Below are 18670 nucleotides of genomic sequence, written 5' to 3' on the forward strand. Positions count from 1 at the left end.
CTTCTTGAGCTGGAAAAGTCAAAATAGACGAAAGCCAGTCGATAAATTGGGCTTAATAACTTCTCTGGAAAGTCAAACACGACTTTATGGTACTTTCACTTGTCAGTAGTGAGACCTGAGAGACGCCATGAAACCTGTTATACGGATGGCAATGATTCCGTAGCTTTCTCTTAGGTTCTTTTCATTGGTCAACATAAGACCATTTCTCTGTAGACTCTTAAATATTCAATTAATAACTACTTTTGATAGATGCCCACATTCAATCAACCACTATTGACCAATGTCTCTCGAAAAAAAAAAAAAAAAAATAGACACTGAAGGTCTGTTTGGATAGAATTTATTTTGCTTAAACTGAAAATTGAAAATACTGTAACAAAATAATTTTTAAATATGTGAATAATACTGCGAGACCCATTTTTAATGAAAAAGTTACTGAAAAATGGAATTTGTGAGTCCGTGAACAGTGCACGGATGTACTATTCACTGTGGAAAAGTCAACAAATGCTGCTGAAAAAAAAAATGTAGAAAACGTAAACACAGTTTCAGTGCTATCCAAACCCCCTCTCAATCAATTTTATAACATTTGTCTTTAAATATATATCATTAAATTTTATACTAAAATAACTAAAAAAATCATTCAATTGAACTAATGAAATTTTCAAAAACTTGAATGATGCAAAACTTGGAGGAATAAGTTCAACTCCAGACATATTTGAAACTATCTTGCTCTAACCTATTATGTGGCAATTATAAACACATTTCATGTGTAGTTTTAGTAACAAGATTTTTTTTAATGAATTAATAACTTTTTAATCGCCACACAACAAGTTTAAAAAGATAAATTCAAGCTTGTTTGATGTCAAATTTTATCAAATATTTAACAAATATAAGAGCATATTTTACAATAAAAACAGAATTGTGAAAAATAAAGTTATATCTCTATAACTATTAGACCAATTTTATTTTTTTTTAAACATCATTAGACTAATTCAAATATTTGGGGGGAACTCTTATTTTTATAGACTAAATTTTGAAAACATTAAAATAATTATATATATTTAAAAAATTTCAAAATTTTGGGGGGCCATGCCCCCCTACCCTTCAACATAGCTCTACCCTAAGTATGACTACATTCATGAGCACAAATAGCTAATAATTCACTATTCGAGATAATATAGAGTTACAACAATGTTTATCCATTTATAACAATGTTTATCCAAAATATAGAGTTAAAATACCTCTATTTTGTTTCACTTGTTGTCATTTAACAACTCAAAAAGTCACTTTATAACATTTAACATCTCACTTTATAATACACTCAATATCAAAACTTCTATTTTTTTTACAACTTCATTTAAATATTTTTTCTTTATTATTTTTTATTCCTTTTTTGTTTTTATTTTTTTCATCCTCTCTTCCTCTCGGTCTCACTGTTTCTCTCTCACTCTCTCCCTTTCAGTCTCACTGTCTCAACCCAGCAATCTTACCCACTACCAACCACCAGCCACCACAATTCCAACGACCACCACAACGATCAGAGACCCACGCCGATCAACCACCACAATCCTACCAATTTTTTATTCTTCCTCTCTTTGTCTCTCTCTCCACTGTGTCTCTCTTTCTCAACCCAGCGCCGCCGGCCACCATACCCACCCATATCACAACCACCACATACACCCACCATTGCCGTCACCAGCCAGATCCACCACAACCACAAACAACAATAGAGAAAAAAAACTGAGAAAGACCCAGATCACAGATAACTCCAAACAATACAAAAATCCATTTAGTTGTGCTAAAAACAAAAACAAAAACAAAAACAAAAAAAAACTAGAGGATCAAATTAACTTACCAAATTTCTACAGATCAAGACCAATTTTGTTTAGGAAAGAAAAGACTAGAGAGAAAAAAAGGGAGAGAATGAAATTTTCAGACAAGCAAGAATTGAAATAAATAGCTTACAGAGATTTGGAAGAGATTGGGAAGATGGAGGAGAGATGAGGTATGGTTTGACATACCTAAGGAAAGCTTGAGTCGGATGAGAGAGAGAGAGAGAGGAAAGCTTAGGGAGAAGAAACACGCACGACATATGAGAGAGTGGGAGAGAGAAAAAGAAAAAAATATATTAAAAAATTTTAGGTTATGTTTGGTAACCGTTTTTGTTTTCTATCTTCAAAATTTTGTTTTTGAGAATATAAAGAAAAAACAATTTTCTTTTATTTTTGAAATCAAAAACATGTTTGGTTAGTTGAAATTAAAAAGATAATTTTTTGAAGAAAAAATAGAAAATACTAAAATATGTTGTTATCAGGATTTAAACTCTAATACTAACTCATTAAATGAGATAGATTCATTAAATTAAATGCGTGTTTTCATTGACTTTTGAAAATTAGAAACTGAAAACAGCATTTTGTATATTTTCAAATTCCTTCACAAATTGAGTTTAGAGAACAATTTTTGTTTTCTATCCATTTTGAGTTGCCAAACAAGTTTTTTAGTCTCAAAAATAGAAAATTATTTTTGAAAACAGAAAATAAGGAGAAAAAACAGTTACCAAACATGCCTTTAGCATCTTGCTATAGTAGAGTCTCAAAAATGAGATTCTACTATAGCTCAATACTAAAAATTTTAAGATTTAGCATATTTGATGTAGGTGAGTTTTTATCATTTGAGGTGCTAAAATGTTTAAAAATAACATTTAGTATTTTTAGCACATTTGATAAGAATACTCTAACTGAGTTTCTAATAACAAATATGATCCAACTCCAACCATCCACAAATTATTGAGTGATGTATTGATTTGTGTAATATCAATTTCTTTAGGATTATCTATAATATTACTTTGTACGCTAGTCAAAATATGTCATTTCAGGCGGTTATAAAATTTATAGTATCTTTATATTTTGATTATTAAAAAAAAAAAAATGTATCTTTATATTTTTCTATGCACGTAGTTTAATGTTTATAGAATTTTTGGCTACCCACCTATGTAATCTCTAAAACACATAATTTTCCTTCCCATGATGTCAGATAATGGTCGGAATTAATCACGTGAGAATAATCACCAAACAAATGCTTCATGATGCACTTAAACGTGACTGACTCAAAGACCTGATTGAGTAAATCCTTGGGATCTTAAATTCAACTTATAAATTTTGCTATGTGATCCACCAAATAGCGTCAAACCCTCGTGTTTTAGACTTTTAGATAGCACTTTTATACAATTAGTGCTTTATGATTAGGAATTTAACTAAATTTTTGTTTGATTAGGTGTTTGAAAACTTCAATTTAAAAAGAGAAATTAGCAATTTCAAAATGTGCTTTTTCAAAACATAAAATTCAAAAATGTAATTGAAGGTTTTTAAAGTTTTAAAAAATTATTGCTATGAAAGTCTTGTGTTGTGAATAGGCAATTTAGTTGCCCATTATCTTGCTAGATCATCAAAGATAGGTGCAGGTTTGGCACGATTCAGTTCCTGATGATATAGCCCCCCTAGTTACACGGGACACTTTGTAGTTTTTTGTTTTATTCAATAATACAAGACCTCATGGTCTGTTTCCTCAAAAAAAAAAAAAAGTCTTTACATTGTCACAAATTATTAAAAAAAGTAATTCAAATATTCATTTAGTATGTTTTGAAGCCCACTAATCACAGCATTCTCACACCAGTTTACAATAAAAATAAAAATTTTGTAACTCCAACATGTTTTTTTTAATAATACATCCCATTTCACGTTAGTTTATAATAATACTACTAATCACATCATTCTCACACAAATTTAAAATAATAATAAAAAATTTGCAACTCCAACATTTTTTCCTTTTTAATAATACATCCCATTTCACCGTCAGTTTATAATAATAACAATAATTTTGTAACTCTAACATGTTTTTTTCTTTTTTTAAATATATCCCATTTCCCATTTGAGTGTGCATTTTTGCCCAGTTTCATTAACACAATTTAAAAATAAAAAATAAATTAAAAGGCCAAACACCAACTTTTCTTGATTATTATTTATTTAAAGTGACTCGTTTTCCTCATGAAATTATGGTCCGTTTGGATTGAGAGAGAAGGAGGGGAAGTAGAGTAAATTTAGTACAAAATTAACTTACTTTTAGCCAACTCTACTCTACTCCCCTTCACTCCCCCTCCTTCCCCCTTCTATCCAAACAAGCCATTAAAGAAGTTACATGTATCCATCCACCTATTTATAGTTGAGAGAATTGACAAGTTTGAAAAGGCGCTCTCATGCTGAACTATGACTGAGGGAAGTGTAAATGGACATTTCGTTGTAGTCATTATTTTGGTTGTTTCTCGATCTTATATGTATTTCTCTTTTGTTTAATGCTAATTTCTTCTATTTGTGTACACACTCCAAAAAAAAAAAGAAAAAAAAAAGTTTTTTCTTAATAAAAAATAAAAGAAAAAGAAACCAATAGATTTTTTTTTTTTTTTGGGGTGCAGACAAAAAATATAAGAACAAGAGGCTGATTATTGATTAAGATTTAAGATTCTGTTGGAGTTTTGATACAAAGCAAAGACCTAATTTGTTTGAATAATGGGTAATTCAACCAAATCGTGTAAATCATTTAAATCAATTTATAAACTATAGGCCGACATTTTTTTTCTTCTAGGTGGTACAAGTCACAGGCTCACAATACTCAATTTTTCTAATCATTTTTATAGGGGAGAGATATAGCCGTAAATATACAAGGGTTGTAGTTTTTTTGTTTGTTTTTTTTTCAGAAGTGGGTGGCTAGAAGAATTTCAGACATTTTGACCATTATAATATGACGTATATGGTATAGGTTCCTTGGTTTTTCACCCATCCCTTTCATTGAATATTATGAGAGGACTATAAATAATAAATAGCACTAACTATGATCCATTTTTGACAATATCAATACCATGATCAATTGGAAATGTGTTCAAAATTTCTATGCTATTTATGCTGCAGTAAAAATCAATCCCACTCCCACTTCAATTATCTATAATCTATAGAGTAAAATAGTACTAATCTCCATTAAAATTGAATAAAAGATTCATTTCATGATTTAGATTTAATATTTCAAATCTAAAAGTATATCTAGTGCCATGTTATTTAAAGGTTTATATTCAGGGTCCTCTCCGATTCTACTCTTCAGTTCCTTGTAGTTTATGGCACTCAACGTGTCACGGGGACTCACAGTGTTGGCTCCCTTCAACTGTCTATAATTTTGGGGTGACAGTGGCCTATCCACGTAACATTTCACTAGCATGAATAAGACATGAGAGAAATATGCTGCAAGAGATTATGACTGCATGTGTATGAATTTTATTTTTCTTGTACACTTTTGACAATATAAAATTTGAAAGATATGACGTATATTGTATTAAGTGATATAAATTAAGATGGATATCTCTTACAAGTTAAATAAAAGAAGGTTGATTATGCTCAAAACTGTGGGGGAAAAAAAATCACAGACGATGTACACAAAATTTCTGAAGTGTATGAGATATACAAACATGCCAGACTCGGCCTTTACCTTTCACTACCTGGCGTCAAGCATTGTAACTGTAACTTGGTTTACTGTGAATGATTCTTCTTGCCTACTAGAAGATGAACTAGTTTCAGCTGGATTTCTTCCTAGGCAAAAACCAGGCTGTTTAGGCTGGAGCATTGTTGCGGTTTCACTACTCAACATCAAGACCACAGATGACATGTTAGGCCTATCTTCTGCTCGTTCCTGGACACATAATAGGCCAACCTGTATGCATCTCATTACTTCAGACGGGGAATATGAATTATGCATAGATGAATCAATTAGTTCCAAAGCATTTCCTTCTTTCCACAGATTCCATGCCTGCAGTAGCATTGCAAATTCAATTTTTTGTTAGATATATAGTGAGATGCAATGTGATTGCAATGTCTTATTTTTGCTTCAAAGAAAAATTATGTACTCTCTTGCACTTACATGTCCAAGAAGGTTTAGTTCATTGTTAGCGTAGTAAAAACCTCGGTTCTTTTTACCACTTATAATCTCCAATACTAGAACACCAAAACTAAAAACATCAGATTTCACTGAGAAGAGCCCATCCATTGCATATTCAGGAGACATATAGCCACTGCAAATAATCAACACATTGAAATCAATAGTAAGAAAAAATCAGTATTTAGTCCAGAAAATAATATAGAAATCTTATTATGGTACTCACTATGTTCCAACGACTCTCCTTGTATTTGCTTCTGTTTGATCCTTACTAAAAATTCTAGCCATACCAAAGTCTGATATTTTTGGGTTCATTTCTCCATCTAACAGAATGTTGCTTGCCTTCATATCCCTATGGATGATTCTAAATCTAGAATCTTGGTGAAGATAAAGAAGCCCTCGAGCAGTCCCGCATATAATGTTGAAGCGCCTTGGCCAATCTAATAAGGAGCATTTTGCTTTATCTGGAACCAATTTGTTTTTAATATTATCAATACTGTGAAACTAATCCACCTTTGCAGTTGGTTTTAACAAATAGATATGTCTACAAAGATATCCCAATCAAGCTAAACTAATAAAATGGAGAGATGAACTTACTAAATAGGATAGAATCCAGGCTTTTGTTTTCCATGTACTCATAAATTAGAATCTTTTCATCCGTCTCAATGCAGCAACCCAGCAATCGAACAAGATTTCTGTGCTGGAGTCTTGCAATCAATTTAAGCTCATTCTTGAATTCTTCCATTCCTTGCCCAGAGGTCTTAGAGAGCCTCTTTACTGCTATATCTTCATCTTCTACCAACCTACCCTGGCAATGTCATGCATGCTTGTGTTAGTATTACATATTGACTGCATTTGTGATATGGCATTTATAGGGTAGTATGTTAACAAAAAAATTACCTTGTAAACACAGCCAAAACCACCTTGTCCTAGTTTATTTTCATCAGAAAAGTTGCCTGTTGCTATTGCAATGGTACCAAAATCATAAACTGGCAATTCTAGCTCATCTAAGTTACTTTCACCTGAGTACTCTTTCTTACTTGAAATGACCACTTCATTTAATAGTAAATCCTGGCTTCTTTCAGGAAGACCTGGTTAGGAGACAGTAAGAACATTAAAATAAGGTAGTGAATTCATTTTACACTCTTTTTTCTGATTAATAGATTCTCAATACCTCTTTGCTCTGTCTTTCCTTTCTGTAAGCTTTGCAATAAGTTTCTCTTCCACAGAAAGCAGGCAATCAATCCTGATAGTACAATGACAGTACCAACTGTAATGGCTATAACCACGATTATTTGTTTTGTCTTGTCAGAACCACTTCCAGAGCCCACACTTGCAACATTATCTGAAATAATGAGATTGGTGCTATTATTTAGGCACAATCAAAGCATCGCTTTGCATTCTTTATCATCCTACTTGATTTTCACAAGTTTTTAGTATGCAAATGAGTAAATTCATGGCACTGCAATAAGGGAAAGGAATGAATGCTTAATTACAACCACAGACGCTCTTACCTTAGGACAATAACTTATATGATAGTTTTCAACCACAATCATGAGCTTGAGACAAGCACAAATTGCATGGTACAAAACGAGAATGTTAGACTAAGTTCATTACAAATTTACACTGGGGCCAACAGCCAACTACTACTATGCTTCCTAATTAGAAATTCACCAACTAATAGGTAGTATTTAGTGCATGAGATTTTTGTTTTTACAGGTCTGAGAGAGGTGGTTGGTAGGTAGTTTTGCCCTCAATTTTAGAGTGACTGATTCCCAAACTCAAATCTATGATATGTCCATATCACTTGAGCAGACAGCATTTGCCATTGCACCAAGGTACTAGTTAGTGAAAAAAGGAAAAAAATGGAACTCGAACTTTGTGACAGAGTGAACTCATTACCAGGATCATTATATGTTGTGCTATGCAATAGTGAAAATGACCAAACTAACTCTATGGATCTGTTCGGTATTACAGAAGGAAATGGAGTTGTAGGTGTAAAACTTTTACAATAAAATAGCTTTAATTAAAAAGGGTTTCAATGTTTAGAGTGTTTGATAAACTACAATGATAAAGTTATTTCAAGTTGTTACCCCTGTTTGGTAACTAAATTTCAACCAAAAAAAAAAAAAAACGTGAGCAAGGACAAAAGAGGACAAATAAAAATGTTTTGTATTTTCATACTTGAACCCAATTAATGTTCAATGTTTATTATTATGCTCTTTCTCAAAATGGATGGACATTAAATGTCATTTTGAACAATAAATATGGACGTTTATGTCAATTACTATTTCTATTAAAAACTAAAAAAATAGACTAAAAAGTTCTAATGCTAAAGCTCAAAATTCCTGCTTTTTCTTAAAGTTGTTTTGTAGTTTTATCAAGGGACCTTTAAAGCATATTAGCAAAATTATCAGGCATGAGGCAATTTCCACTGAAGAAATTTTTTGGTCCTGTATCAATACTGCAACCACTAATAATGCAAACTGTAAAACATCACTTTCAATATTTATAACCATATTTGCAAGGAAACCTACCAACTATAATTTTATATGCGAATGTGAGGACACAAAAGGTTCATCTAAAAGAACTATATTGCTATATTTATGATTGCTTTGGTTGTTTGCTCGACCATCTAAAGCTACTTACTGAGTATGTTCACCTAAAACATAGTTTTCTTATAGTGTATGGCAAAATGAAAGCTACTGAGTATATTGTTAAATTTCAAAATATCTTACGAAGAGCCTTATAATAACTCAATTAGTTGGCACTTTTTGGTGTGTCCATAACATCTATGGTTCAAATCTCCCCTCCCTCATTGTAATTATCGAATTATAAAAAAAAAAATGCATTAAGCAGGCTTATAATGGCCTACGATATGATTATTACAATATCTTTCTAACAATATAATAAGTTGAAATTGAAATAGCTTTACCATTTTATTGGCACCAATAACAGCATATCATCTCAACAATTTTGATAAGAATTGTGAAAAAAGTTTGTATCCTTAAGTTGATTCTATAAAAAAAATGATAAAAATCTATAAGAAATTATTGTTGATGGATTAGGTGAACTAACCCACAAGTGGGCCCGAAAAGTTTTTGCATTATTATGGTTTTGGACATAGAACAATTATTACTAAAGCAATGGTCTTAAATTTCCACTTTAGACCTTGGTAAGAAAAGCCACTCTAATTTGGCTTAGGCCTATCTAGTCTGTGTCCACATCATTAGACAAAGACTACACTCAGGACCATGAAATTATGAGACATGTTTATCTAATGTAAGCAATATGTGGCAATCCTAAGGGTAGCACAGTTAATTGGGACCAACTTTTATGAATGGGAAGTTATTAGTTTTAATTTTCTGTTCCCTTTCCCTTGGGACCATCTATATGTGTGTACTGTTTCCTCAAACAACAAATATATACGTGTGTGTGTGTGAGAGAGAGAGAGAGATAAAGTAGCAGTAGCACACAAGGTTCTGGAATTTTAGCTGATTACATCTACTAGGCAGGTGGTCTTCACATTGAAAAATATAAAGAAAGATAAGCCTAAAAAAGTAGAGAAGGAAAAGTAGGTCTCTGCTGCCTTTTTTTAAAGAGGGGTTCAGACCTAAAATTAAAAATCTGAGAAAGAAAAAGTACTAGCACTCATTCCTACCATGATGGACATTCTAGCATGATTTTAAAAATCGAATCAGACCGACCAGTTCAACCGGTTCAATATAAACTTTATACTGATGGTTCAACAGTAACAACTGCCGATTCAACCAGTAAAAATCGAAAACCAAATCATTTTTGGTTCTTTGAACTTTTCAGTTTTTAAAACCATGTCCTAGCAAAAGTGAACAATAAACTGATTATAAAATCAGATATCAAGGCTAACCTTTTCTTTTATCTAGACACCTTTAATCTTTTTGAAGTTTGAACTATGAACCCCTCAAAGATTAATATAAAGGTTTTTTTTTTTTTTTTAATATTTAGATTGAGTACAAAATCATAGTGGTAGGTACCCACAATAATGTTGTCCCCGCCTTTGGAAATTTAAAGTTTGATAACAGTTTCCGTGGCACAATTTGGCAAAGCAAAAGAATGAAAATGACTATTTTTACTGGCTGTAGCCCAATAAACTCATAATTTCAAAAATGACGGCCCACTATTAGACGTAGGAATTCAAGTCGGGGCCCATTAGCCATCCAAAACGAATTGTCATCTATGAGGTCAACTTTTTTTGGGTGATCCGAGAAAAAGTTAAACAATCACTTTATTTTGTTCTGTTTATATCACGCAACAAATCAAGGAATAGACCTTCCAAGAAAAAAAGTTTTTTTTTTTTTTTTTTTTTTTTCAATCACAACAGTTAAGTTTATAAGTTTTTATTTGTATAACACGTATTATTGACGTCACTATATTATCTTCATTCTACCCTTCACAACTTACACCTCAATAAAATATTTTATGAAAATTAGTGAAGAAAATCTAGTGAAAAACAACTTTTGTCCCATAATTCTAAGCTAGTTGACTGTGAGTGTTGAAAATCTAGTGACAAACAACTTTTGTACCATAATTCTAAGCCGGTTCATTGTGAGTGGTAGATTCATCATATTGTGACAAAACTTATAATCAATTGTATGACTAGTAAAAAAAATGTATGACTTTGGAAAAAATTGAAATTAGTGACCCTAGATTTATTGAAAAACAAAATACTAATATTAGGACCAATTCAAAATATCACAACAATTTCATAAAATTTCTAAATTAGCATACCAACTCACACATGAGCCCACTACAGTCTCCCATTTACATTTTTGTTTAATGCTAATTTGAAAATGTCGTAAAATTAAAAGGGTCATGTTAACGGATGCTCGTAGGATAATTGTTAATAAACTATATTAAAAAAGTTTTAACATCACTTTCATAGAAAATATAAAAAATTAATTATTTTATCATTTTTCTATAAAATGTTTTTAAAAATAATTTCTAAACCAGTACCTTTAAGACAATGTTTAACATTTCTCAAATTCAAATTATTGTGAATTTGTGTTTGTCTTTGACTTCTTGGCATTACCGGAGAAAACAAAAACAAAAACAAAACAAAACAAGAGACAGTAAAGTTATCTTAACAGGAACTACAGGTGTACTTCCATCACAGACACCTTTATCACCGAAAGATTCATGTGAAACTGAAATCAAGAAATTCAATTTTCAGTTTAGCAAAAAAAAAAAAAAAGAAATTCAATTTTCAAAATATGTGTGAAACAGATGTAACCCTCTTGCACTAAAGGTTCAAAGGCACATGGATTTGTTGTAATGAATGAGTGTGTGTGACACAAAATTTCCTCGCAACCCACTGCATCTAAAAGACTCATTCATGATCATGATTTAATGGACCTCACTGTGTATGACCCAATCCACTCTGGCTATTATAACTGGACCGTCAATAACACCTAGGACCCAGCAATGGTTTTGATTCTGAAACTGACGGCTAAAAAAGCAATCAACTTGTCTTTGATGAACACAAAGAAAGCAACTGTTCAATACTCATACTCATGATTCATGAATTGGAAAAAAATGATATACTTCCATAGTTCTATTCTATGTGTCTTTGTAGACAAATTGAAATATAACAATACTGTTTTAGACTCACCTAGCTGTCATGCTTTTATGTTTATTCTTTCTTGTATTTATGTGTTCAAATCTACCGACTGGTGTCACGTGACTCATGTCAATTCTAACATAAATTTTGGGGGTCCCCAAAATTTATGAACACAGTGATAATACATAAAACCAGCTATTTTCTTTAAATTTGGATGATTTTATTTTGACTTTGAGAACCTGCAACTTTTTAAAGTATTAAATTTGATATTGATTGCCTTTTAAAAGTTTTAAAAAATATATATTATAGTTTATGTTTTGTTGATCTTTACAACTACAAATTTAAATTTAAGTAGAGAATCTAGAGTACTGCAATGAAGCTATATTTAAGTTTTTTCAAGATAACGAAATATAAATGAAATAAATTAATAAAAATAAGCTCATCAAAACTTTTTTTTCATTTTTTTTGCAAGAAAATGTGAATTTCACATGAATTTACTGCTTTTATTATGTAACGACAAAAATTCTACACTCCTACTCCTACACTTATTGTTCCTTTGAATTTTGAATCTCATGGTTTCTACTTTCTAAAACTAGTTGTTGTCTTTATCTTTTGTATTTTTGGCCAGATAACTGTATGCCTTGTGTTTTCAATTTGGAAGACAATATCATTTGTGGAACAGTCAGAATATATGCCAATGAGTATGGGACTTTAAAATGTTTGACAAGCAGAACATGTGCATCTCTAACTAAAATCTCATTATGAACACTTGGATTATGAGTGAAGGAAACTAAAAAAAAAAAAAAAAAAAGGCATAGAACCAGGAAAAAACTATAGAGGAAAAAGGAAAATTTGAAGAACATACCTATTTCAGAAGCTGCTAATCGAACATAGAGATCTTGGCCACTGCCTTCTGCATATACCCTCATGTCCAAAAGCTCATCAGTCCAAATCACACACCCACCAACTCCTTGACCAGTAATCTGATAGTTAGCATAAGCAGTACAAGAACAATTCTTCAAGCACATTTCCTGACACTCAGTAAGACTCATGGACTTGTTCACAAAAGCAGTTGTACTATCTGGCAACTTCATATTGTTCAACGGCAAGAATTTGTCTTTCTCACAATCCAATGATGTGTTTCTCAAACACCCATCAGACCCATCTCTCAAATTCCATGCTTGCAAATTCTTTGGTGCAAAACCTTTCACACACTTGCATACTGGTGACGCATTTGTGTCACACATTCCATACGGACCACATGAACTATAGTCATCACATTGATCTTTAGGAGCATACCAAAATAAATTCCACAATTGGCTACTTTCAATCCACACAAATCGTTGAAGATAGCCGGTTGAATTCATAATCAAACGAGAAATCAGAGACGCATTTGTTTCTGAAAATGAATAATATACCTTATGCTGATCATTAGCAAACTCAAAACTGAGACCATCCAGAGGCTCCATTTCAGGCACCCCACTAAACCTTAGCCCATTCCAAGGCCCACTTCTATATACTCGTTTTTGATTGTTCCACAAAAAGATTTCTGGGAATCCATGGAAATCTAGCTTGAAAGAATATGCCCCAGTTGAAGGGTCATTCGGGTTATTCCATGAGGTCAAGTACCGATCCATATTGGCGTCTAAGTCCCACCCTAGCTTCATGCCTGTTAACAAAGTGTCCGTAGGATAATCAAAGCTTTGCCAGAGATACTTATCTGTGTTGCTCTCTTCTCTGACTACAAGATTCCCTGAATCTAAAAGCTGCACAACTGGATGAACAGCTTGTGTTTGATTTGAGGACCAAAATATGGACCCAGATTCATTGACAACAACGATGCTTCCTTGGTCACCAAACTTGAAGGTGTTTGATGGGTTTGAAAGTGGTTGGTCTCTGTTTGCAACCCAAACAAAAGTTCTAACTGGGATTTTCTTGTACCATATTCCAAAGTACCATCTTGAATTGTCAGGAGTGAAGAAACCCAGCTCAAAAACCTGTGCTGGAGATGAGACAAGGGTGTGGTTGTTTGTGAGAGATTGAGTTGAAGTTAAGGTGTCAACAGAGAAGGCTCTGGTGGGGAAGAAAGTGAGGCAGAGAATGGTGAAACATTGGAGCTTAGTGATGTCTCTCATTGTTCAGCCTGGGGATTTTCCTGTGAAAGCATTTGGGTTGGGATGTGGTATTTGGTTTCTTCTATGTTGTTGCTGTTGTTGAAGGCTTTTGGTTTTGTTGGATAGTTAGAAAAGAAAGCTGAACATATTGACCTTTGCCTTTCTTGTCTGTTCCTTCTTTTGAAAAAGCAATTATAAAATGTGATTACAAAATATTTAAAAAAAAAAAAAAAAAAAAAAAAATACACGTTTTTATACTGGCTTGGACTTAAAAAGTTCAACTTGGCCGGCATTGAAATGGCTTTGCTAGATCATATCATAGCTAAAAGATGACCTGGCTGTTTTGATTAATGTTAGGCACCTAACTATTTTTTTCCTACACGTTGATAAATTATTGGAGGTGTTAAGTTGCGAGTAGTACAAGAACATTTTCACATGGTCTTACTAAACTTTTATCATGCGCTGATCATAATATGCCATTTCAACTGTGAATTTTATGTCACTAAATTTCTTAAATTTTTTTTGTCCTTTTTGTTATTGTTTAGGTAGTCATTTTAGTACAAATGTTTTTTTGTTTATTTTATGGGCGGGGGGGGGGGGAATACTTTGGGTATAGGTTGGTTCAATTGTCAAAGTGTTTTTTTTCTTTTTGGTTGTTGGCTGTTGAATAACAGAATAAGGGATTTTGCTGAATCTGAAACTTCATATCTATATGAGGAAGAAAGCTTTAGGTAGAGAGGACTGTCTAGCTTCTAGAATTATTGGACTTCCAATGAAATTGAAACAAAACAAAACCAAAAAATATATAGATATTTGTAATTCTAATTTTTTTTATGAGAGAATTTTATTTATAATATGAGTAATGCTAGGAATATAATTTTTACTACAACTTTTGTCATAACTTATTTACGTGACAAGGGTGGTGAGCGATGAAATTGTGATCCTAACATTTTCTTTATAATATTGCACATGGTCGCTCATGATATGGCCTTGGATCATATAAAGAACTAGACCTACTTTGAGGTTCTTTTTTAGGCATAGACATGGAATATGCTTCAAATGCCAATGGGTTTTAAACTTTTAATATAAATGGGATTTTCTCTCCCTATGAAAATGAAATAAAGGATGAGGTCTTATTACCTCTTACGTTTAATTTACCTTCTTCTCAAATTAAAAAAGTTTTAAAAGGTCTTAGGTTAAGAACGTAATAGACTATTTCCTAAATCGTAGCTTTTCATACGTAAAAGTATAAAATATTATATATGCAAATGTAATTAACTAAATATATATTTATATATAATTACACTATTGTTTTCACTTTTTAAGAGTGGTGATACATTGTTATTAAGCAACTGTATACACCGAAAGAGCATGACACTAATATTTTTGTTTATGTATTAATAAATATTACTGTTTATTAAAAAAAAAAAAAAAAGTAGGGATATTTATCCCACATTGGTTATGTGTGTCTAGTGTATGCTGTTTATAACCTCATTTTATAACTACAAATGTTAGACTCTTTTATAGTTGTACCCTAATTATATAATGTATTATAAATCCGATTTAAAACACTAATATTACTATTTTTGTGTATATTCTAATAAGTATTATCGTTTACTCAAATAAAAAAAAGAACAGAACACTAGGAAGCATGAGAATATATCTTCACAAAGCACTTTATATATGTTATTAATTAAGATAAAATCTAATTATGCTACCAAGTGAAAATAAATGGAAGAATTTTCCATTCATAATGTGAGGGATTTCACAATTTGCTCCAATACCAATAGACTTGGTCTGCGATTGAATGTTATAAAAGATTTGTGCCTCCTCATCCTTCACCAATTGGTCGTTGGATGAATCGGTAAGGCACACGGTCTGACAAGTGGTATCAGAGCCCGGTTATATGTTCGAGTTGTTGGAGCCACATTGTGAAGGAGGGATTGTGAGGGATTTCATAATTTGCTCTAATACCAATGGGCTTGGTCTGCGATTGAATACTATAAAAGATTTGTGTCCCCTCATCTTTCACCAATTGGTTGTTGGATGGATCGGTAAGGCACACGGTCCGATACATAATAATAATAATAATAATAATAATAAAATGAAATGTGACAAATAAAAAGAGAAAATACAGGAAATTAACCCATAGTAGGATATTTATAGTAAACAAAATCCTAGACTAGAGTTACAAGACTTGTAGTCCAAATACTATTAGCGCTCTGTTTATTTTGTTGGAAAACTTTCTGTAAAGATAGTTTTCCACATTTTCTAGTTTTTGGTAGCATAAAAGAAAAAAAAAAAAATCAGTCAACGGAAAACTACTTTTAGTTAATGGAAAACTCTAATAAAATTAAGGCTATTTTCTATTGCTTGTTTTCCAATAAAAATATTTGGAAAACAAACTCTCTCCCTCATAGCTCTTAACTACTATATATATTCTCTTTTGTTTGCCACGAGAAACAATATTGATTTGGCGCTCTTTCACTCTTTTTCACGATAAGCACTCACAAAATTGTTTTTCTTGCATACTAGGCGAAATTTCTTTGCTTATACACTAGTAGGATTGGACGTGAGCCTTGACACCTTTGCCAATGAGTTCATTTGTACAAAACTTCCAAAGAATTCTTTAGAGCACCAGAGTTCTAGGTCATTGTAGACAAGGTTCATTCACATAAGAAGTTGGTGTAGAATAATTTAGAGTAGTGTTTATTAATTATTATACACAAACTATTTTACACACTCTCAAAAGCAATTGAAATCATGACTTGAAATTACTAATCTTTGCTTCTTTTTTTTAAAGAATGCCTTATAGGTATTATCATTTCTATTTTAGAATGTACATAGGGCACATGACTTCGTATTTATTTATTTTTTTTTTTTTTTTAACTTTTGTGCCCATGTATCATTTTGTTTCATTTAAATAAAAATTTTAGATATTTTTCTTGCAATAAATTAAGTAGGGACTCTAAAAGTAAGCTCCTCATCTAGGTGATATTTATCTACAGTTTGAATCACTACATAAAATCCACAATCTACTAGATCATGGTTATCATAGCCATCGAGGTATTGGTGGTAACTTTTTCGGGTGTCCATTGTGGGCAACCAAGTGAATGGCAACATTTCTGGTTCCGGAGGCAGTGGATCAAATACCTTTGATGTGATAGCAGTTGTGGACAAACTTAATATTTTTGTCAATTTCAGGTAAAATCTCTTTTTGCTTTGTTTTAAGAGGGGCACATGTATGTACTATATAAGTGGTCATTTTCAAATTTTGGAGTCGGTTTGGGCTAATTGTTTCTGTTTTTTTTTTGGGAGAGATCATGTGTGATCTTTATTGCCAAATTTTAAAACTCTTATTTTATTATATATATTATTAAAAATAAAAAATTTTGGGTATTTGTTATTAGTATAGTCTTTTATTCTTCACAATTATATAATTTTCCCCCCTTTCAGTTTAATTCACTATGTGTGCTGGTTTGGTTTAACCATTTTTTTTTTCATCATAAAAAAGAATGTACATGTTTTTAAAAACTCAGTTTTTAATGTACAATTATACTTTTGTCTAATTTATTTTTGAAGTAAAATAAACCAAAATGAAAATAGGTTTTATCAAGCAAACACAAAAAGTTAACTTGTATGCAGTCTAAACTTGATGAAGTAAATACCCAGCCAATCAGCTTGAAATATATGCTTGATGCCAGTTTTATGACAGTATGTTTAGTAGATTATAACAGGCACTATAATGTAATAGTTATTTCTATAGTTTAGCTATTAAATAGTTTGATTATGTTTTTATTACAGAGAATAATTATTCTTTATGAATAGTTATTTTTTTAAATGAGGAATAACTATTTATCTCTAAAAGGGATGTAATAGTTATTCCTTAGTAGGTGTATTAATTTCTACAATTAATATATTTCTAAATAAATAAAATTTTCTACAATTAATGTATTTCTAAATAAACAAAACTTTCTATATGCACATAAAAATTATGAAAATAAAAAATCATAAAAAATAGCTAATCTCTCTTTCGAATTTTAAAAAATATATCTTCACAAAGCACTTTATGTTAATAAAGATAAAAAAAAAAATCTAATTATGCTACCAAGTGAAAATAAATGGAAGAATTTCCCATTCATAATAATAATAATAATAATAATAATAATAATAATAATATGAAACGAGACAAATCAAAAGAGAAAATATAGGAAATTAACTCTTGGTCTGACGGCTTATGTCATAATAAAAAACCCTTAATTATTACTGTGGGGCCAAAGAACTTACGACCCGGCCCACTTTCCACTAGGGCCCAAGGCCAGTGCCTAGGAGGGTAGTTGCCGAGGACGAGTAGGGGAAGACCAAATAGCCTAGAGACGCAGCCGAGGATGACCATGTCCTCGGCATCCAAAGACTCCAAAGGGAAGAGTGACATGTCATTAAGGGCAGCCTCCAAAAGGCCCCCAGAAGAAGAGGCGAGTAGAATGGGACCCACATGGGGGTACGGTGTGGAGGTGGTTCAAGGTAAATACGTCCCCTCCGCATTGAATGCGTCCACAAACATCCCAACCATATTAATGAGAAAAGACGCCTGAACAGTGTGGTTTCGGTTATTGCAACTAACAAAAAGTAAGGGGAAGCGACTGATGGGACAGGTACTTGAATAGGCACCTGCTTGATCAACAGGTGGAGGGTTAGGATCAGCCAAGAGGGGCTATATAATGTGAAGACTGATGCGCCAAAAAGGGTGGCTGGGAAAAAAGGCCAAGAACCAGAGTCTCCCAGACCGTCTCGAGGAGAAAGATTCCCCGAGCGTAGGGGTGACCACGGGTCGGTCCGGGTCGGGTTTGTGCCCAACCCGCGACCGACCCGACCAAGTCGGGTTCCAATTTCTCAGACCCGCCGCCGACCAGTCAGAAAATCGGATCGGATCGGACGGTTCTTACCGAAAAGTGGTCGGGTCTCGATCGGGGTTGATTATTTGGAAAAC

At 32.4% G+C, this 18670-nt stretch overlaps 1 protein-coding gene across 1 annotated transcript; it reads right to left on the reverse strand.

Moving 5' to 3' along the window:
* Window positions 1-5410: 5410 nt before the first annotated feature.
* On the reverse strand, window positions 5411-13874 carry LOC115988896 (receptor-like serine/threonine-protein kinase SD1-8). The gene is made up of 7 exons (XM_031112532.1): window positions 12432-13874; window positions 7145-7315; window positions 6871-7061; window positions 6568-6778; window positions 6197-6434; window positions 5956-6106; window positions 5411-5844 (listed from the first exon to the last, which is right to left on the reverse strand). The coding sequence occupies exons 1-7, from the start codon at window positions 13699-13701 to the stop codon at window positions 5533-5535; spliced, it is 2544 nt and encodes an 847-aa protein (XP_030968392.1). The 5' UTR covers window positions 13702-13874; the 3' UTR covers window positions 5411-5532.
* Window positions 13875-18670: the final 4796 nt, after the last annotated feature.

The sequence above is a fragment of the Quercus lobata genome, chromosome 5 (genome assembly GCF_001633185.2).
Source record: "Quercus lobata isolate SW786 chromosome 5, ValleyOak3.0 Primary Assembly, whole genome shotgun sequence".
Lineage (NCBI taxonomy): Eukaryota > Viridiplantae > Streptophyta > Magnoliopsida > Fagales > Fagaceae > Quercus > Quercus lobata.